Raw genomic sequence first — 16804 nt, forward strand, 5'->3', positions numbered from 1 at the left:
GGGTGGTTAAAGATGGTAGGTGGTAGACGCGTCGGAATTTTTTGGAGTTCTGCGAACCGACCGGGAACTACGAACCGACCGGGATTTACGTTATTGCGGACAGAAACCAAGAGTTTGATTTGCCTCCTGTGTCCGCAGATGCGCCATCTGCGTTTGTGACGAAGGAAGACGCGAGCGATGCGCAGCACGAGGAGTCGAGGATCTATGGCGGGCAGAATCCGAGAGGTGGGATGGCCGCCCAGATGCAGGTGGGTAGAACGGTGGAGCTGCTCTTAGTGTAGCTCCAGCCATCCAGCTCACCAGGACAAACTTTGCTAATCGCTTAAAGAGCGTGGCCGACAAGCTTGAAGGTGCCAGGCGAGAAAGCTGAGCCGGCGACATGGATATCGCATACGAATACGCTGACCAGAGGATTTGTCAATGCCGGCTGAACGTTCAATAACGTTTGACAAATGCTTACGGCAGCCTGTCAATATCGATACCAGATATACTTGGCCGGATGAACAGTGCGACGAAGGGTTGTCGCCGTTGAAGTTGACACAGTAAATGTTCACAATTGCTAAATCTTTTCGTTATGATTATTTCTTTTGAGTTTTGAGTTCAAGATGCCGAGCATAGTTAATCGTTTTCAACGTTGTTGCATATATATTTGAACGTCCAATCCATCAATATCATCATCAATCTTGAATTCTGGGCGTCTAGTTTGTTTCCTGGTGCGCCGTACTCTTCGGAAGGAAAATAGCATCTAATAAAGCTACCAGGCCTGCAGCGATTTGGGATCGCTGCGTATTCGTGGAAAAACTACTGGAACCATGTCGCTGATATTCCTCAGCTCAATGGCTCGGTATATTGATTCCGCGCCAACTGATCGGTGAGGACATTTCGCGAAGGGAATCACCTCAGGGCCATCCACTTTTCAGTTCTGTCTCTCGTCGCAGGTGTCGTAGACTAGAACATTCGGTGGGCGACGTGGATGCACCGGGTAAAAGACAGATCGGCGGATCGACAACAGCGCTTATCATCCCAACCCTTTAACACTTTGTGTCGTTTCAGCCTTCCTTCATGCAAGAGACGTGTATGTTTGTGCGTTTGACAGTGACAAATACTTGCAGCGGGGATGATGATTTGAGTTGTAGCTGCAGGAGAAGCTCCGATTGGAGTCTTCGGCTATGCGTCGTTGGCAGGATTCGCAGGAGCTGACAGAGACAGAGCTGCAGTTAGCTCCACGAGTGATAGACTGATAGGGCGATGATTGGCTCAAACCTGGGTAGTTCTTTTCCTAGACTCCGGCAGACCGGACTCGCTGGAGAAATGGACCAGGGAAATCCGGTTCGTTGACGGAGGCTGGGGTTGCCCCTCTGCCCCTCCATAGCATCATCGGTAGCTGGCACTGGCCATAGCTCCTGTCGTCGCGAGAGCGATTGAGCGTTCAATTGAAGGGGAAGTTGGGGTAGAGCCGTATTGGTAGAGTAGACTCAGGGAAACAACAGAGACTGGAGAAGGAAGAAAGAAGAAGCAAAGCAAATCATGTGTTGCAGGGGTGCAGGTCCAGTGACGCAACAAAGCCGCAGCCCCTCATCTCGCGCTCTCTCTCCCTCAACCTTTTTGTCTTGTCCCCTCCATGACAAATTCTCCTGCTTAGCTCTGTCTCCCGGTGGCTCTCGGTGGCTCGAATCGAGGTGAGATCGGGTCGACCATGGAACTCTCGATCAGGAGAAGAGCTGTCGCTCTCGGTCGTGCTCGGTCGCCAGCCTATAAATACTGCGACCCTCTACGCTCTTTCTCAAGGGTCCTCAATTCGTGAGCACCTTGATCGCTACTTTCTGCCCTCTGTCCAATCAGATTTCTCCAATTCAGCCAATCTTCTTAATTCATCACAATGCCTTTGACCGGACACTGTCTGTGTGGTGCTGTCACCTACAAGGCCGAGGTTGACAAGCCCCTCATCACCGCCTACGACCACTGCGACGACTGCCAGCGCCAGTCCGGTTCGACCTACTGTATGCAGACCCACATTGTTTACTTTCATTCCAATCCTAATTGTATTTAGCTCTCGTCACCGTCGTTCCCAAGGACTCCCTCACCATCAACGGTCCCACGAAGAGCTACGCTAAAAACGGCTCCTCTGGCAAGGCCGTCCACCGCATCTTCTGCTCTGAGTGCGGTTCACCCATTGCTCACGACCCTGAGGCCGCTCCCCCAATCATCGCCCTCAAGGCCGGTACTCTCGACTCTGAGATCAAGAAGACCCTCAAGCCCGTACGTTCCAAAGCCCTCAACCCGCAACCTCCGACTAACAACTTATGAATAGGACACCGAGATCTGGACTGTCGGCAAGCTTCCCTTCTGCCAGGAGAAGCTCGAGCACCCCTTCGAGCACATGCCCCAGTAAGCGACGCGACGAAATGGTGATGATTAATGAATGGAACGACATGCAAAGTGATACTTTGATATAATAGCAAAATACAAATGGAATTTTGGTCCCAATACTTGCCCGTCCTTGATTCCAACCAACCCTGTCACAACAGCCAGAGCTCGTGGCTTAAGAACCAGGCCTTGAATTAGACATTCTACGTTGGCCCGAAGATTCGCTACTGGCCTCCGTCGACCCCGGTCGTACAGTAGAATTGGAACAAACCAGGCATTCAAAGCGCCCTTTCGTACTGCTAATCCATTCCTGATCCCAGTGCGTTTATTCGATGAAAGGGATAGGTAAAGTGAATTGATGTGCTTCATACATTGTGTCATTGGTGCTTTGTACGCAGGAGATGAATAGCCGTCCTTGGTCTCCTTTCGAATCAATGAGCAGGGGCGATCGGCCGGGCGCTCCTACCTCGGAATGCTGGGTCTACCTGGGAAGGCACGACCGCCCACTGGACTGCTTAGGAAGGTGCCGAGGTGGTCGGTCAGGGAAAGCGCGATGTGCACCTTTAGTCACGGTAACTCCGCGAAGCAGCTGGGCAGGCGTTTCAAATTCCTCAGCAAGAGGACTGGTTGACCCCAACCAGCCGGTACCGGGCGTTTCAATAGGTGCATCATTCCAATCTCATACACAGTCATGGCCAGGTTCACACAGGCACATGAGTGCTCAGTGGTACGACGAATAAATCGCTCTTCGAAGAGATCCAAGCGTACGGTATGAGGTATCCATTCGTCAGCTCTGTGTAAGTTATCCTGACTAAGGGCGCCGCGACACAGGGTTGTCTATTCGGGGTCACCGCAACCGCCAACAAGAGTTCATACAAAAGGTGGCGCTGACGCTGGTGCAGACATAGCTTTTAGTAACGACAAACATCATGTCGTCTGGCACACTATACGTCAAGGACTCGCGAACTGATCTACAATATGAGATTCCGATTCGAAAGAATGCTGTCTCGGCGAGAGATTTCAAGAGAATAAAGGCCGTGGGAAAAGGCGTGAATCGAGCGGATCAGGCCTCAGGTGGACTCAGAGTCCATGATCCTGGATTGTGCAATACAACCGTTGTTGAAAGCGGCATATCCTTCTCGTACGAGTGTTTATGCCTTACTTCACTCGATATCTGACTGACTTCCGGCAGAGACCATGATACTGGGTTACTCCTCTTTCGGGGTTACAGCTTGGAAGAGCTATGGGACAGTGACTTTGAAGACATGCTTTATCTTCTTGTTTGGGGAACATATCCAACAGCGCAGCAAAAGGAGGATACTCGGTTGAACTTGGCCAAGCGAATGCTGGCGGTCCCCAAAAGCGTGCAGAGGGCTGTAGAGTCCCTACCGTATGTACTTCCTCCACACTTGTGTCCTTCACTAATTTCTTTAGAACGAATACGCCTCCGCTGGCACTCATGCTAACCGGCCTATCCGCATATCTGGCTTGCAATCCAGATTCCATACCCGCTTCGACCTCCTCGACATTGTACCAGGGTAACCACAAAAACGTGGATCATGCTGTCCTACGTACCGTGGCCGGCTACGCAGTTGTGTTTGGAATCGTCGCCAGCCACCGGAAGAAGATCAAATTTACTGCTCCATCTTTGGAAAACACCTATTGCGAAAATATTTTCACTATGGCCGGCTTGGTCGATACCAGAACGGGAGAGCCCGATCCCGTCAAACTGTCATGTTTCCGTCGGTTCGCTATGCTTAACGCCGATCATGGCATGGCATTGGCCGCCTTTTCGGCGCTTGTGACTGCTTCCTCCTTGACAGATCCTATCTCATGCCTCATGACGTCTGTTTCATCAGCCTGGGGCCCGCTGCATTTTGGCGCAACCGAATCCGCTCAACGGGCACTCAACGAGATCGGCACGACGGACAGAATCCCCGCCTTCATAGACGAAGTCAAACAAGGCCACAAACGGCTCTTTGGCTACGGCCACCGCTCGTACAAAGGCGTCGATCCACGGGTGCGTCCCATCCAGTCAATCTTAAAGGACCTGCCCTCGACCCGCCTCCTGAAACTAGCCGAGGCGATTGAACAGGCTGCGTCGGGCGACGAGTACTTTGGCAAGAGGAGCCTGCACCCAAACGCTGACTTTTACGGCAACTTTGTCTTCACAGGCATGTAAGTGGCTACCCGTCTCCTGGTTCCAGGAACCTTGTTTACGGATCGTCATTAGTGGGTTTGAACTCGAGATGATCCCAGCTGCTATGCTGGCGCAGCGAATCATGGGCATCATGGCGCATTGGCGGGAGTACATGCGTAAGTTGCTCCCGTGTCTGATCCCACTGTGATGGTGGCGATGGTACCTACACTAGGGTGTTATTCTAACTCGGGCTTTCCAGTGACATGCGGCAAATTGGTGCGCCCTTCGCATCTCTACACAGGGGATGCGCGGGAGGATGTTCGTCCGAAGATCTAACCCAGGACAACGGTGTCTCGAGCGAACCTGTCTGACAACGGCCGTTGGAAGTTTGCTTTTGAAACATGGTGCAAGTAGTATGCTCAAGTTTGAGACTACCTCAATGGGAACGCAGTAGGAGGTCTTCACATGCCGTACTTTGTATATCAACTCAATAGTCAATTCAACGTTGCCTCCACTCAATCACATTACATGCCGTCGCTTCGCAACACCACCCCTCCCCCCCCAAGTTGAAATCCCATGGCACCCACAGAAAGAACTCCCCTCCTCAATCCAAACCCCCCACCACCACCAGGACCACCACGATCCGAACCCCCACCAGACTCATCACCAACCCACGATGACCTTCTATCCCCATCTCAATATTCACCTACCTCTACACCTCGACATCCTTCTTCCCCGTCGTCCTCCAGCGCCGACGATTTAACCTCCTCTTCCTCCTCAGAGTTACCAGAATCTCCTAAACCCGTGAAAGAATATACAGTCTCTCAGAAAAGACTAATAATCCTAACGGCAACACTCGCATCGACATTCTCCCCTCTCTCATCGAATATCTATTATCCTGCGTTGAACGGGATAGCGCGGGATTTGCATGTTTCTTCGGGGAAGGTGAATTTGAGTATTACGGGGTATATGGTATTACCCACTTATTCTCCATTTCATTTCCTCTATGATGGCGAGTCATGAGAAAGGAAAAAATGGCCAGAATCGGTGAGGAAAGAGGGCGGGGATCTTGAGTTGAAGACCGACGCTAATCATAAGAACTTGTCTGTATAGATATGTCAAGCCCTAGCACCACAAATAACATCCCCTCTCTCAGACTCGATAGGACGGAAACCACTATACATAGTCTGCCTTACATTCTATGTTTTGACAAACATCGCTCTCGCAAATACACACTCCTTCACCGCGCTTCTTATATTCCGATCCCTGCAGAGCACTGCCATATCAGGCACCGTTGCGCTATCTGCTGCAGTCGCAGCAGACCTTGTTGACCGCCATGAACGCGGTGCATACATGGCATATACAGGGATCGGAAATGTGCTTGCACCGAGTTTGGGACCGGTATTAGGTGGTATCTTGGTCAGATATTTCGGGTGGAGGGGGGTGTTTGGGGGACTTGCTGTTGCGGCGGGTGTTGTGTTGATGGCGGTTGTGCTGGGGGTTCCGGAGACGAGGGGGTATAAGGAGCAATTGAAGGGGCATAGCCAGCAGCAGAGCAGTAGGTACGGGGCCGTCGAGCAGAGTCCTGTTAAGATCCAGTCTGTCTCCGTGCTCATTTCTCTCAAAACGAAGCCGCTTCCATCTTTGTCGATCCTCTTGCATCCGCCTACTACATTCCTCCTTCTGTCAAACGGGTTGGTTTTTGCAGCGTATTATGCTGTCACGGTGGGGGTGCCATCGCTGTTCAACGAGATCTACGGCCTCTCGGATATGTGGATTGGGTTTATCTTCTTACCGGCTGGTGTAGGATCGCTGGTCTCTGCGGTTGTTGGTGGGAGAATTGTGGACTGGAACTACCGACGGTGGTGGGAGCATCATAGACGACAGGGACGCAGTGGTGTCGAAGATAGGAATAATGAGGGTCTCGAAGGCGAAAGTAAGAAAGAGTTCTCCGTCGAACGAGCAAGACTGCAAATTGGTGCCCCAATGACTGTATGCACCCTTTGCGCGTCCTGTGTCCGCAACCAACTGACAATTCATGACTAGATGATCAGCGCACTATCCATCCTCACCTACGGTCTAATGTTCTCTCGCCACCCGCCATTGGCAGTGTCACTACTCCTCATCTTCCTAGTCTCCTTCTCCGTGACGGCCTCATACAATGTAATGAACGTGCTTCTTGTGGACCTGTACTACAGCACACCGGCAACGGTCATGGCGACAAACAACTTCGTTCGGTGCTTTTTAGGCGCAGCGAGTACAGCGCTTGTTACGCCAGTCATTGGGCATATCGGTATCTGGAGGACCTATGGGATCGTGGCGATGGTGGTTGTTGGGATTTGTTGCCCACTCCTGGGGATTGTTTACTGCAAAGGGTTGGCCTGGGGGCGGGGGCGGGATGACGACCAGGCGTAGACCTCAGCATAGCGATCATGTTGTGGATAGATAGAGCGTTGCTAGATTCCCAACTTCTTGGCTGTAGATGGTTCGCTGCTTAACTCGCCGGTTTAATAGTCACCGGAGGACTAGAAAAAGCCACGAGTTACACATCTGAGCTTTGCGATTTTGGGATTGTTGGTATAAAGCGAGTGGTTGTCAGGGGTCATAGTGGTCCAGTCAACAATCTGTAGCCGCGCAGATAGCTTGGAAGAGCAATAATGTTCGTTCGCACCTTGTTCAATCTCGTCGTGTTCGCGTTCTCAGCGCTCGCTAGCAACCCCTTGCCGCCCGACCTACCTATACTTGAAATTCGACATCCAGGCTCGCCATGGGTAAACCCAGGAGACACGCTCCTCATGTCAGGTATGTTAGCTCAGCTCAGGCCCCCTGGTGAGCCAGACTAACCACGATCAGCAACGCATCCTCGGCCGGAAATCAGCACCTGGGGTCTCCAATCAAACTCAACACATATCCTGGTCTGCGTCGATCTAGACGTTCAGTACAGAGATGTCATGACGGTGATCCTGCATTGGTACCAGCCGGACATGGTGATTCACCACCGAGATTCTTCCTGGCTAAAGCCGGGCAAGCCTAGGGATGGTGAGCTAAATAAACACTCGGCGGAGTATATTGCTCCTCAGCCCCCACCAAACACGCATCACCGATACGTCTATCTTGCCTTTGAGCAGCATGACGATTATACGTTCCCCGAGTGTTTCCAACACATATTCCCGAAGACGATGGAGGCGAGAGCGGGCTTTGACCTACGTCAGTTCGTGGCGGTCACTGGGCTCCGACATCCCGTGGCTGGGAACTATTTCTTCGTGACTAATGACGAGGATAAGGATGTGACGCGAACATCGGCAACACCCAGTGCGAGCCCAACGACAACGTGGGTGAGATCGGCATACTGTAGCCAGCCGGCGACTGCAACGGCTACGACTGCAGCAGATGTTCAGGAACATGTGAGAGAAGCCAGCAGGCGGCAAGCTGTCATGTAGCACAAGTGCAGGGTGGGGATACTATCCGCTGGCTGTTTGCTGGACCGCGTCGATCCCGTCGTTCCGGTAGTTATTTAGTTCAAGACATTGTGTAACCCACATGGGTTCAAGGCCGTTTGCGAAGGGGTTGACACCGTGGTAAATGGAAAGGCATGATTTGTTGGGCCTTGTCTTTGTCGTAGACTGGGTCCGAGGCTCAGAATGAACTAGGAGTGATGAACTTGCAGTAGTCGTCCAGATGCACGAACTGATGGTACACGACGCCCGTGATAAGCATCTGCAGCCGTACTTGGAATTGCACAAACCATGCGTGCTTTCCAGCAGCGAGAGACCGAACACCCAAGATTCCAAAGGGGCTTGTGGGCACACCATGTGGTACGTGGTTCATGTAACGTGAATGAGCCAGACAAAGGGGAGATGCAGTGCCATTGCTACCCAGCTCTAGCTGTCTCTGGTGTCTTTAGCGGGGGGATCCGTTTGTGCTGTTTTGAGCTGAGTTGGTGTAGAGTGCTGCAAATGCTCATTTCCTTCCATATATACAACCCGAGGTTGCATGTTTGTTTTGGAACAATCTCATCGAACTGGAAAAAATTACAACATGAACCAGACCAGCGAAACCGATTTCCCCCTTGACAAGCTGCCCAAGAGCGTCAAAATCCGCTCAACTTGCAACGCATGCCAGCAAGCCAAGATCCGCTGCAGCCACGACAAGCCGTTTTGTAAACGATGCCAGAAACATAACATAAAATGCATTTACAGCGTCTCACGACGACTGGGTAGGCCAGCCAAGAAAAGGGATCAAAATGCTGATTCAAATGGTGACGGCCCGCTGAGCAAGAAAACACGAGCTCCCAAGCGAAAGAAAATCAAGGAGGAGCCGACGCCCGACTTTGGCGCAAAGGATCAGTCTGCCGATGGGGACGATAAACCGTTGTTCAACGCACTTGCGTTGGATCAAGGCCGTGTTGATGACATCTCCGTCGACGATACGAGCATGCAGACACCAACGCTGATGGACATTGTGTCGGCGGCACCGTTTTCAAGTTCGTTCCCCGATATCTTCTGTATTGTCTCAATGACTGACTCATTTCATCGCATAGTGCCGGAGAATCTTGACATGTCGTCCGATAGCTGGCTGCACGAGTTCATGCCCAATCCCTTCACCGACCCTCCTCCTGGATGTGCTTTTCCCCTTGAGGGTGATCTGAAACTCGACGATGCGACGACAACACCATCAATGAACTTGGACAGTTTGCCGCTTCCATCTGACACGTTTTCAGACTCGACATCTGAAGGGCTCGGCCCATCTTCGTCGTCCAGCTTTTATACTGCCGTGAATAGCTGTTTGCCTCATACTGGGTCTTTGCCCTCTCACAGGGGTCTTCCAAACAATTCGGTGTATCCAGGGCATTCGAAGGAAGAGTTGTTTAGCTGGACGCAAAACATTGGTTCAGTCGGCGCGAACTTTGGAGAATCGAGCCTCTTCACGCAACTGAATATGCCCAAGCGAGGCCATGGCTATGGATTTGCGGAGGATGAATTGAAGACCGACATCAACAGCCTTTCCAACATTTGTCCTAGTCAAACCCATGACCAGGCAATCGGGGATTTGATTAGGGTGTATTCATATACGTCGCAGCCGGGCAGCACAATTGCCATCGACAGTATCCTCACTTGCCAAAGAGTCCTACAACAGTTGACAGAGACAATGCTGCAGTGCCGCGGGTGTGCACGAATCAAAGTGAACGACCTAATGATGGTCATGCTCAGTATCGAAAATCTTATTATAGCGTTGGATACGATCACTGCGGCGGAGAATGACGTTGTGGAAAGATTGTTCCCAGAGCATTTTGGATCCTTGGCTCAGGAGTATAGGGCTGATTCCGCGCTGACAAGTCACGCACGACGATTCAAAGGAGGAAGTGTGCAGTTGAAAAAGCAGCTTGACGCATGTCCCCTCATAATTGGGGGCTTTTGTGTGCCATCTGAGGAAAAGTGTGTATTCGTCAAACGGATGCTGCAGCGTCGCCTAGCAGGCTTGCAGAGAACAGTCCAACGGATCCAGGTCTATGCGCAGGAGTTCCTGGCATCTTCAACGTCGACGGGAAAGATGTTGACAATGAAGGACATCTATGAGAAACTGCAGTTGGTGACGGTGAGGCTGAAAATGCTGACCAGACCGTAATGTACCTCGTTATAAAGATACCAATCGTGTTGTGATCACACCTTGCTTTTTTGGCCTTCGTTCTCAATGTACTCATAAACTCAATTTAGTTAGCGATATCGTCGCTGAGAGGCCTGGCACCTTTTCCCTAACACAATTAAGCCTCATCATGGGGTACTCTATGGGATTCAGTGCCCAACGCGGCCCAGATGACGGAATGTGGTAGCCGTATCCAGGTTATGGTTTATTCTAGATATTTGTGCCACCCTCGGCGGGTCGGAGAGAGCATGTGGTTTCACGGTGATTTGCCTGCGCGTAGTGGCAGGCGAACAAGCCCACACCCTGATGTGATGAGAATCGTGAGGCTGGTGAGTGATGCTCATCAACAAACACTAGGTTGTATTCCTCGTCCATCAACACGAGGGCGGCTATCGCGCATGTGAAGGGGGACCGTGATCTGGAAGCTGTTCCTACCCTCTATATTAACCTCTCCCGTTTCCTTCATATTGAAAACACGTCGATCAGGGGCAAGGCAAGACAACAGGGCCCGACAATAATGTCGACTTACCTCGACCTTTACACACCAGAGGAAACCACCTGCTTGTCATCTGAGGCGCTCGACCGCATCATATACCAGCTCATTCTTGCATCTATGGAGTCGGAGACTACCTGTCAGTGTTCCATCGGAGCTTTGCAAATCATGAATGAGCTTCGGGGCGTGCAGACGTTTGTTGAACTCGAGACAATATTGAGCTTGGTTGAGCGCATATACAACCAAGGTCAAACCATGCTCAAATGCAAAGAGTGCCGAGCCAACCCAAAGTCAACCCTCATGACACTGCCAGCACTCGCCGACCAGTCGCTTGCTCTTTTCGAATCGGCCTGCTTGGCGTATAATATTTCCCGGAAAGAAGCTCTATTTGACCCGTCGTTGCCCCAATTCTTATGCATACGAAGCAAGATTCAGCTAGGGCAGATGGAACTTGACGAAGATGAGACCGGGGTTTTGGTACGGATGCTGCTCGGGAAAAATTCGCGAAAGCTGCTGGAGCTGTTGAAAGCATTGCGGGCAATACTAAAGGACTGCGGACAGTCGCACCGATCTGGGATGGCGAGCTTGAGGGCCTGCGAGGCCTCAGTGGAACCCCCGATTCATCGTATCGCAGTGTTCATCGAGCAGGTCGAGACGGAATCGGGTAAGGATGCTAACCCCGATAATGCGCACCGTGGAATTGACCGAATAATATAGGGAGCTAGTCGAAAGAGCTATTTCGTTATAAGGAACAGAGCTTTTGAAATGAGAAGATGATTCTTGCAGTTAATAATACCTTGTTCTGCTTCTGTTGGTTTAGGGATGGGGACAGAGGAGGCACACAGAAAGCAGCTCACATATTAGGTAGCGAAGGCCCAGAACAGAGAGTCGAACCACTGGGGCACATACGAAATGAGGAATAATAAACAGGCCAAGCCGTGATCATACGATCTTCCAACCATCCATCCATCCCGTAGGTTTGCCAGCACATGCGAGGCCAGAAGCCGCCCAGACGCCTAGACGTACAGCAAGACTTGCTCAGCGCGGCCAGGGGCGCTCAAAATGTCCAGTCCACTGACCCCAGCCAATCACCTTGCCAGTCATGGCTTGCTTGACGTGGCCCTTCCTGACCTTGTCAGGTCGATCAAAATAAAGCGGTTCATTGAGAGCGATGATGGTGTATAAGTAACGGTGGACACCGTGACCGAGTGGAGCTGCAGCTCCAATATAAGGGCTTCCCAGCATCGTCGGAACAAAGCCCCAACCAGCGAGGGTAAGGCGACCAGCGCAGTTCTTATCCTCTTCGATATCATCTGGATAGGCTCCCGTTGTAGTGGGTGGTATACCAAAGAACAGTCCGTGGGTGACAACAGAGAATGGTATAGGCGCGTCGAGATCCTCACAGATCAGAACGTATTGTTTGACATCGAGATGATCGGGTGTCCTCCAACGCAACTCTGGCATTTTGCCAACGTTGTCTTCAGCGAGGCAGGTGTGGTTTGACAGTAGATGGGATCCAGAACGGCCGCACTCTGGGGCCTCTAAGATCATGTTGGGCTCTGGATGATCTTTGAACGCGACATGATTGATAATCTGACGTGAATCATGGCCTCGAATGCGATATAGTAGCTTGCTTATAACGTATATAATCCAATCGATGATGAACGACATGTGGCACGCGAGATGGCGGAGGATTGTGTTTGTTCTCGAGGACGTAATAAGTACCAAAAAGTGAGATGTGAGAGGAAAAGGAGATGTCTAGGATATCTTAGGGTTGAATGGGTAGAGTGTAAGGATATGAGAAGGGATCAAGAGACGAGAAGGAGAGGAGGGAAGAGTGAGCTGGAGAGAAGAAGTGACCGGGGCCCAAGTAGGAAGGACTCTGTCGGGCCGGGACCGGCTGCGCTTGCTCAATGCCGGCCCTTTTCATGGGAGTACAGGGCATGCCCAGATATGCCCAGATATTCCAGCAGTCACGTCTTGGTTGTAGAGTGAGATCATGAACGGACAGTTGTTCTGGACATCGCACCAACTTCGAGATTCTCGACTTCGTCTCAGTTTGTTTATGCAATATAGATCTGGTGACTAATCGAAAAAATCGTGCATAATTCTAGTGCTCACCGCTCTCTGTTCAAGGCAGATATTGCCCAACCATCAGAGCGGTCAGCCACATCCGGGCGTTCCGTAGGCGAAGATCTGTGCCGTCATCACCCAAACAATGCAGTGCAGTTGGGCGAACAGGATCTCACAATGACCTGCTGCAAGCTCCACTGCTACCTGCCGGGCCCTGGCTCTCCAGCCATGCTGCTCTCTTGAAAGTTCTGTTCCTGTATGCTCCTTCTCCCTGTCGTCCTCAATGGCGTCCTTCTCGCAGCTTCCCTTGTCACCTGAGGAGGCGAACTCCGATCGACACCGATCTCCCCGCTATCCCGGCGAGGATACGTCCCCCACTCACACTCGCGAGATCTGGGGCTGGTATGCTTATGGAATAGCCGCCGAGGTGTTTGCGGTATGCGGCGTTGGTATGTATTTGCATCTGAGCCAATTGATCCTTGCTAATATATCAGGCTCGTTCCTGCCGCTCACCCTCGAGCAATTGGCTCGTGAACAGGGAACCCTGTCAGAGAGTCGTCTGCCATGCGTCGGTCCGGACGCGCCGCAAGCCGGCAACGGGACTGCGCCGGCAAACGAAGCATGCCTCGTCCCGTTACTGGGCATGGAGATCAACACGGCGAGTTTCGCCATGTATACCTTTTCGCTGGCCGTGCTTATCCAGGCCTTGACGCTCGTGTCATTTAGTGCCCTCGCGGACTATGGTGAGACAGCAGTAATGCCCCGTTGCATGATGTGCTTATACTCATTGCTGTAGAAAATAACCGGAAGGCCCTCCTGCTCACATTCGGCTTTGTCGGGTCCGCTACGTCCATGCTTTTCATGTTTATTGCGCCGCCGGTGTTCGTACTCGGGGCCCTGTTGGTCGTTGTCGGCGTCACCTGCCTCGGTTCCTCGTTCGTCGTCTTGAACTCGTTTCTGCCTATCCTCGTCGCCAACGATCCCTCGATCCAAACGCCTTCGGATAAAAATGGGGAGGAACTGCATAACCTTGATCACGAGGGAGACGGCTGGTCATTGCGGTCATGGTCGGACGAAGAGGATACTGCCGAACCTGCCCCGACGCAATCTGGCAAGGAATCTGGAAAGGCTCCTAGCTCTACGTCTCCGGAACTGCAGCTTTCCACGCGCATTTCATCTCGAGGCGTCGGACTGGGTTACTGCGCCGCCGTCTTTGTGCAGATTCTCAGCATCTTGCTACTCTTCACACTGTCGAAGACATCCATGGGCAAGGCGCATCCTACAATCCCACTGCGCCTTGTCCTACTCTTAGTCGGCATCTGGTGGGCTGCTTTTACTCTCGTCTGCAGCCGCTGGCTACGCAGTCGTCCCGGCCCTCCATTAGACGATATCACACCCAGCTCGAGCTACCGCCAGAAATGGCGCGTCTGGCTACGCCTCGTAGGCTTCGCGTGGAAATCTCTATGGAACACAATCAAGGTTGCGTTCCGCCTCCGCCAGGTTGTGATATTCCTCGGCGCGTGGTTCCTGATTTCCGATGCGATTGCCACGGTCTCGGGAACAGCAATTCTCTTTGCACGCACAGAACTGCATCTCAGCACCGTCTCCGTCGGGTTGTTGTCTATTACAGCCACGCTATCAGGGATGACAGGCGCTTTCCTCTGGCCCGTCGTCGCGCGCCGCTTCTCTCTCTCTTCGACACATACAATCCTCCTCTGTGTCGCACTGTTCGAAATTATCCCCCTCTACGGAATGCTAGCATACATTCCCTTCATCCGCAACTGGGGTGTGCTAGGCCTTCAACAAACCTGGGAAATCTTCCCCCTCGGTATCATCCACGGGATTGTCTCAGGAGGACTCGCATCCTACTGCCGCTCTCTCTTCGGTGAACTCATCCCGCCGGGCAGCGAAGCAGCGTTCTATGCGCTGTACGCCGCGACAGATAAGGGGTCTTCATTCGTTGGACCAGCAATTGTAGGCGCGCTTATTGATGCGACGGGGGCTGTGAGGAGCGGATTTATTTTCATCGGTGTCTTGATCCTGTGTCCGATTCCATTGATCTGGTGTGTCAATGCTGAGAAAGGACGACAGGATGCCCTTGCTATGGCGCGGCATGGTGATACCGGGAACGACGCAGTTGGCGAAGAGGGTGAGGCATTTCTTCGACGAGACGATTGAGGAATCTCCGCGCAAGATCGAACTGCCAAGGTTGATAAAATATGACAAATAGATTGTATGCACGTAGGATAGATAGATGAATGAATGCGACACGATACAAGACACGAGACACCGAATCCACTCCGGTGCAGCCCAAGACGCAACGCAGCGACAAGGCCACTCAATCCGGAGTAACGTGTTCCTGCCCTGGCTTCCTTGACATTCTGTCCGCGACCAACCTAGGTTAAACTACCTCACCTGGGAGACTAAAGTAAACCTTGGCATAGGCTAAAACGTCAGACAACTAGAGCCCCTCCATGATATAGTATGATGTGTTAAGACCCCCGCTCTAGCTCAACCCCAACCCCTCATCTCAATCCGCGCAATGCGATGCGATAATGCAAGCCCTTCCCTACACGTTCCCGGTCAGATACTCGCATCCCATCCCCGGTGAGTCTCAGTGTGAGTGTCATCCATGACAAAGAAAAAGGAATTACTGGATTCCGTGGAGCAGCCCTATCAGATGGGATCGCAATGTTACCAATTGCTTATTCTTTTTCTGTAATCGCTTACTGTTCCCTTCCTCTGTGCCTAGGAGATGGGATTCCGGTTCAACTGGGAGTATAGTTGGCTGTGGTCTAGGCTCCGCCGGGTCCTCGCTCCGTTCGTGGCGTCATAGACCCAGTTTGGTTCCCCTCACCATCCGAACGAACAACTCTGGCAGCTCTCGAGTCTAGGTGGACTGTGCGGGCGCGGTGGGTAAAATGAACACATAAATAGAGGGTGGTCAACCTTGTTTGTCTGGGTTCAAGTGAAATCATTCCTGCGTCATTGAGTGGTTTGAACGTGCTATAAACTTCGGGTTTCTGCTGCTCTTCTTAGCTCAATTATACTATACCACTCTACTACTACACTACTACTCTACCACTCTATCAACACATCCTTTCTCCTCTTTTCTTAACTACCTACCACCACACACAACCACCACCATGCCTCAGCAAGTCCCCAAGGCCGAACACCTCCTTGACCTCTTCAGCCTAAAGGGCAAGGTCGTCGTCATCACTGGCGCCTCCGGCCCCCGCGGCATGGGCATCGAAGCCGCCCGCGGCTGCGCAGAAATGGGCGCGAACGTCGCTATCACATATGCTTCCCGCCCCGAAGGAGGCGAGAAGAACGCCGCTGAACTATCCAAGGACTACGGCGTCAAGGCCAAGGCTTACAAGTGCGACATTGGCAACTACGCGAGCGTCGAGAAGCTCGTCAATGACGTCATCGCCGAGTTCGGGCAGATCGACGCCTTCATCGCCAACGCCGGCAAGACGGCCAACAGCGGCATTCTGGACGGCTCCGTCGAGGACTGGGAGGAGGTCATTCAGACTGATTTGACGGGTACTTTCCACTGCGCGAAGGCTGTGGGCCCTCACTTCAAGCAGCGTGGTTCTGGAAGCCTAGTCATTACGAGCTCGATGTCCGGCCACATCGCCAACTTCCCGCAGGAGCAGACGAGTTACAATGTTGCTAAGGCTGGCTGCATCCACATGGCTCGCTCGCTGGCGAACGAGTGGCGCGACTTTGCCCGTGTCAACTCCATCTCGCCTGGGTACATTGACACCGGTCTCTCTGACTTTGTCGACAAGAAGGTTCAGGACCTGTGGATGAGCATGATTCCCATGGGCCGCAACGGTGACGCGAAGGAGTTGAAGGGCGCCTATGTCTACCTTGTTTCTGACGCTAGCACGTATACCACCGGTGCGGATCTGGTTATCGACGGTGGCTACACTTGCCGGTAAACTATGGGTTTTGGTTTCATGATTGATTTTGGTGTTGGGTCAAAATATGGAAGCGATATCATGAATGAATGAAATAATTATAAGTTATAACTGTCTTGACTTTGGTAGCTGTATGCCGTAGCTTTGGTGGTGAAACTGTAG

General features: G+C 52.1%; 7 protein-coding genes across 7 annotated transcripts; 6 read left to right on the plus strand and 1 right to left on the minus strand.

The window, feature by feature from the left end:
* Window positions 1–1879: 1879 nt before the first annotated feature.
* Window positions 1880–2392, plus strand: BDV14DRAFT_192626 (GFA family protein; the record flags this gene model as incomplete). The annotated part of the gene is made up of 3 exons (XM_073771656.1): window positions 1880–2000; window positions 2051–2259; window positions 2312–2392. 3 exons carry the CDS (start codon window positions 1880–1882, stop codon window positions 2390–2392), a joined length of 411 nt encoding a protein of 136 aa, XP_073623826.1.
* Window positions 2393–3296: 904 nt separating this feature from the next.
* On the plus strand, window positions 3297–7947 carry BDV14DRAFT_192627 (putative citrate synthase; the record flags this gene model as incomplete). Its single annotated transcript, XM_073771657.1, has 13 exons — window positions 3297–3508; window positions 3560–3757; window positions 3802–4545; window positions 4601–4683; window positions 4767–4825; window positions 4919–4920; window positions 5257–5479; window positions 5621–5926; window positions 6140–6372; window positions 6562–6868; window positions 6968–6992; window positions 7211–7309; window positions 7361–7947. 13 exons carry the CDS (start codon window positions 3297–3299, stop codon window positions 7945–7947), a joined length of 3078 nt encoding a protein of 1025 aa, XP_073623827.1.
* Window positions 7948–8545: 598 nt separating this feature from the next.
* BDV14DRAFT_204260 (Zn(II)2Cys6 transcription factor domain-containing protein) lies at window positions 8546–10132 on the plus strand (the record flags this gene model as incomplete). The annotated part of the gene is made up of 1 exon (XM_073774492.1): window positions 8546–10132. The coding sequence occupies one exon, from the start codon at window positions 8546–8548 to the stop codon at window positions 10130–10132; it is 1587 nt and encodes a 528-aa protein (XP_073623828.1).
* A 268-nt stretch (window positions 10133–10400) lies between these two features.
* On the plus strand, window positions 10401–11521 carry BDV14DRAFT_135176 (uncharacterized protein). Its single transcript, XM_073766219.1, has one exon. The coding sequence runs from the start codon at window positions 10668–10670 to the stop codon at window positions 11358–11360; it is 693 nt and encodes a 230-aa protein (XP_073623829.1). The 5' UTR covers window positions 10401–10667; the 3' UTR covers window positions 11361–11521.
* On the minus strand, window positions 11518–12556 carry BDV14DRAFT_181550 (YbhB/YbcL family Raf kinase inhibitor-like protein). The gene has a single exon (XM_073770078.1). The coding sequence runs from the start codon at window positions 12312–12314 to the stop codon at window positions 11682–11684; it is 633 nt and encodes a 210-aa protein (XP_073623830.1). The 5' UTR covers window positions 12315–12556; the 3' UTR covers window positions 11518–11681.
* Window positions 12549–15083, plus strand: BDV14DRAFT_181552 (MFS transporter). Its single transcript, XM_073770079.1, has 3 exons — window positions 12549–13165; window positions 13211–13459; window positions 13513–15083. The coding sequence occupies exons 1-3, from the start codon at window positions 13000–13002 to the stop codon at window positions 14892–14894; spliced, it is 1797 nt and encodes a 598-aa protein (XP_073623831.1). The 5' UTR covers window positions 12549–12999; the 3' UTR covers window positions 14895–15083.
* Window positions 15084–15206: 123 nt separating this feature from the next.
* On the plus strand, window positions 15207–16753 carry BDV14DRAFT_181554 (SDR family oxidoreductase). The gene has a single exon (XM_073770080.1). The coding sequence runs from the start codon at window positions 15863–15865 to the stop codon at window positions 16661–16663; it is 801 nt and encodes a 266-aa protein (XP_073623832.1). The 5' UTR covers window positions 15207–15862; the 3' UTR covers window positions 16664–16753.
* The last annotated feature ends 51 nt before the right edge of the window (window positions 16754–16804 follow it).

This window comes from Aspergillus stella-maris, assembly GCF_047715825.1.
Source record: "Aspergillus stella-maris strain CBS 113639 unplaced genomic scaffold BDV14scaffold_72, whole genome shotgun sequence".
In the NCBI taxonomy this organism is placed as follows: Eukaryota; Fungi; Ascomycota; class Eurotiomycetes; order Eurotiales; family Aspergillaceae; genus Aspergillus; species Aspergillus stella-maris.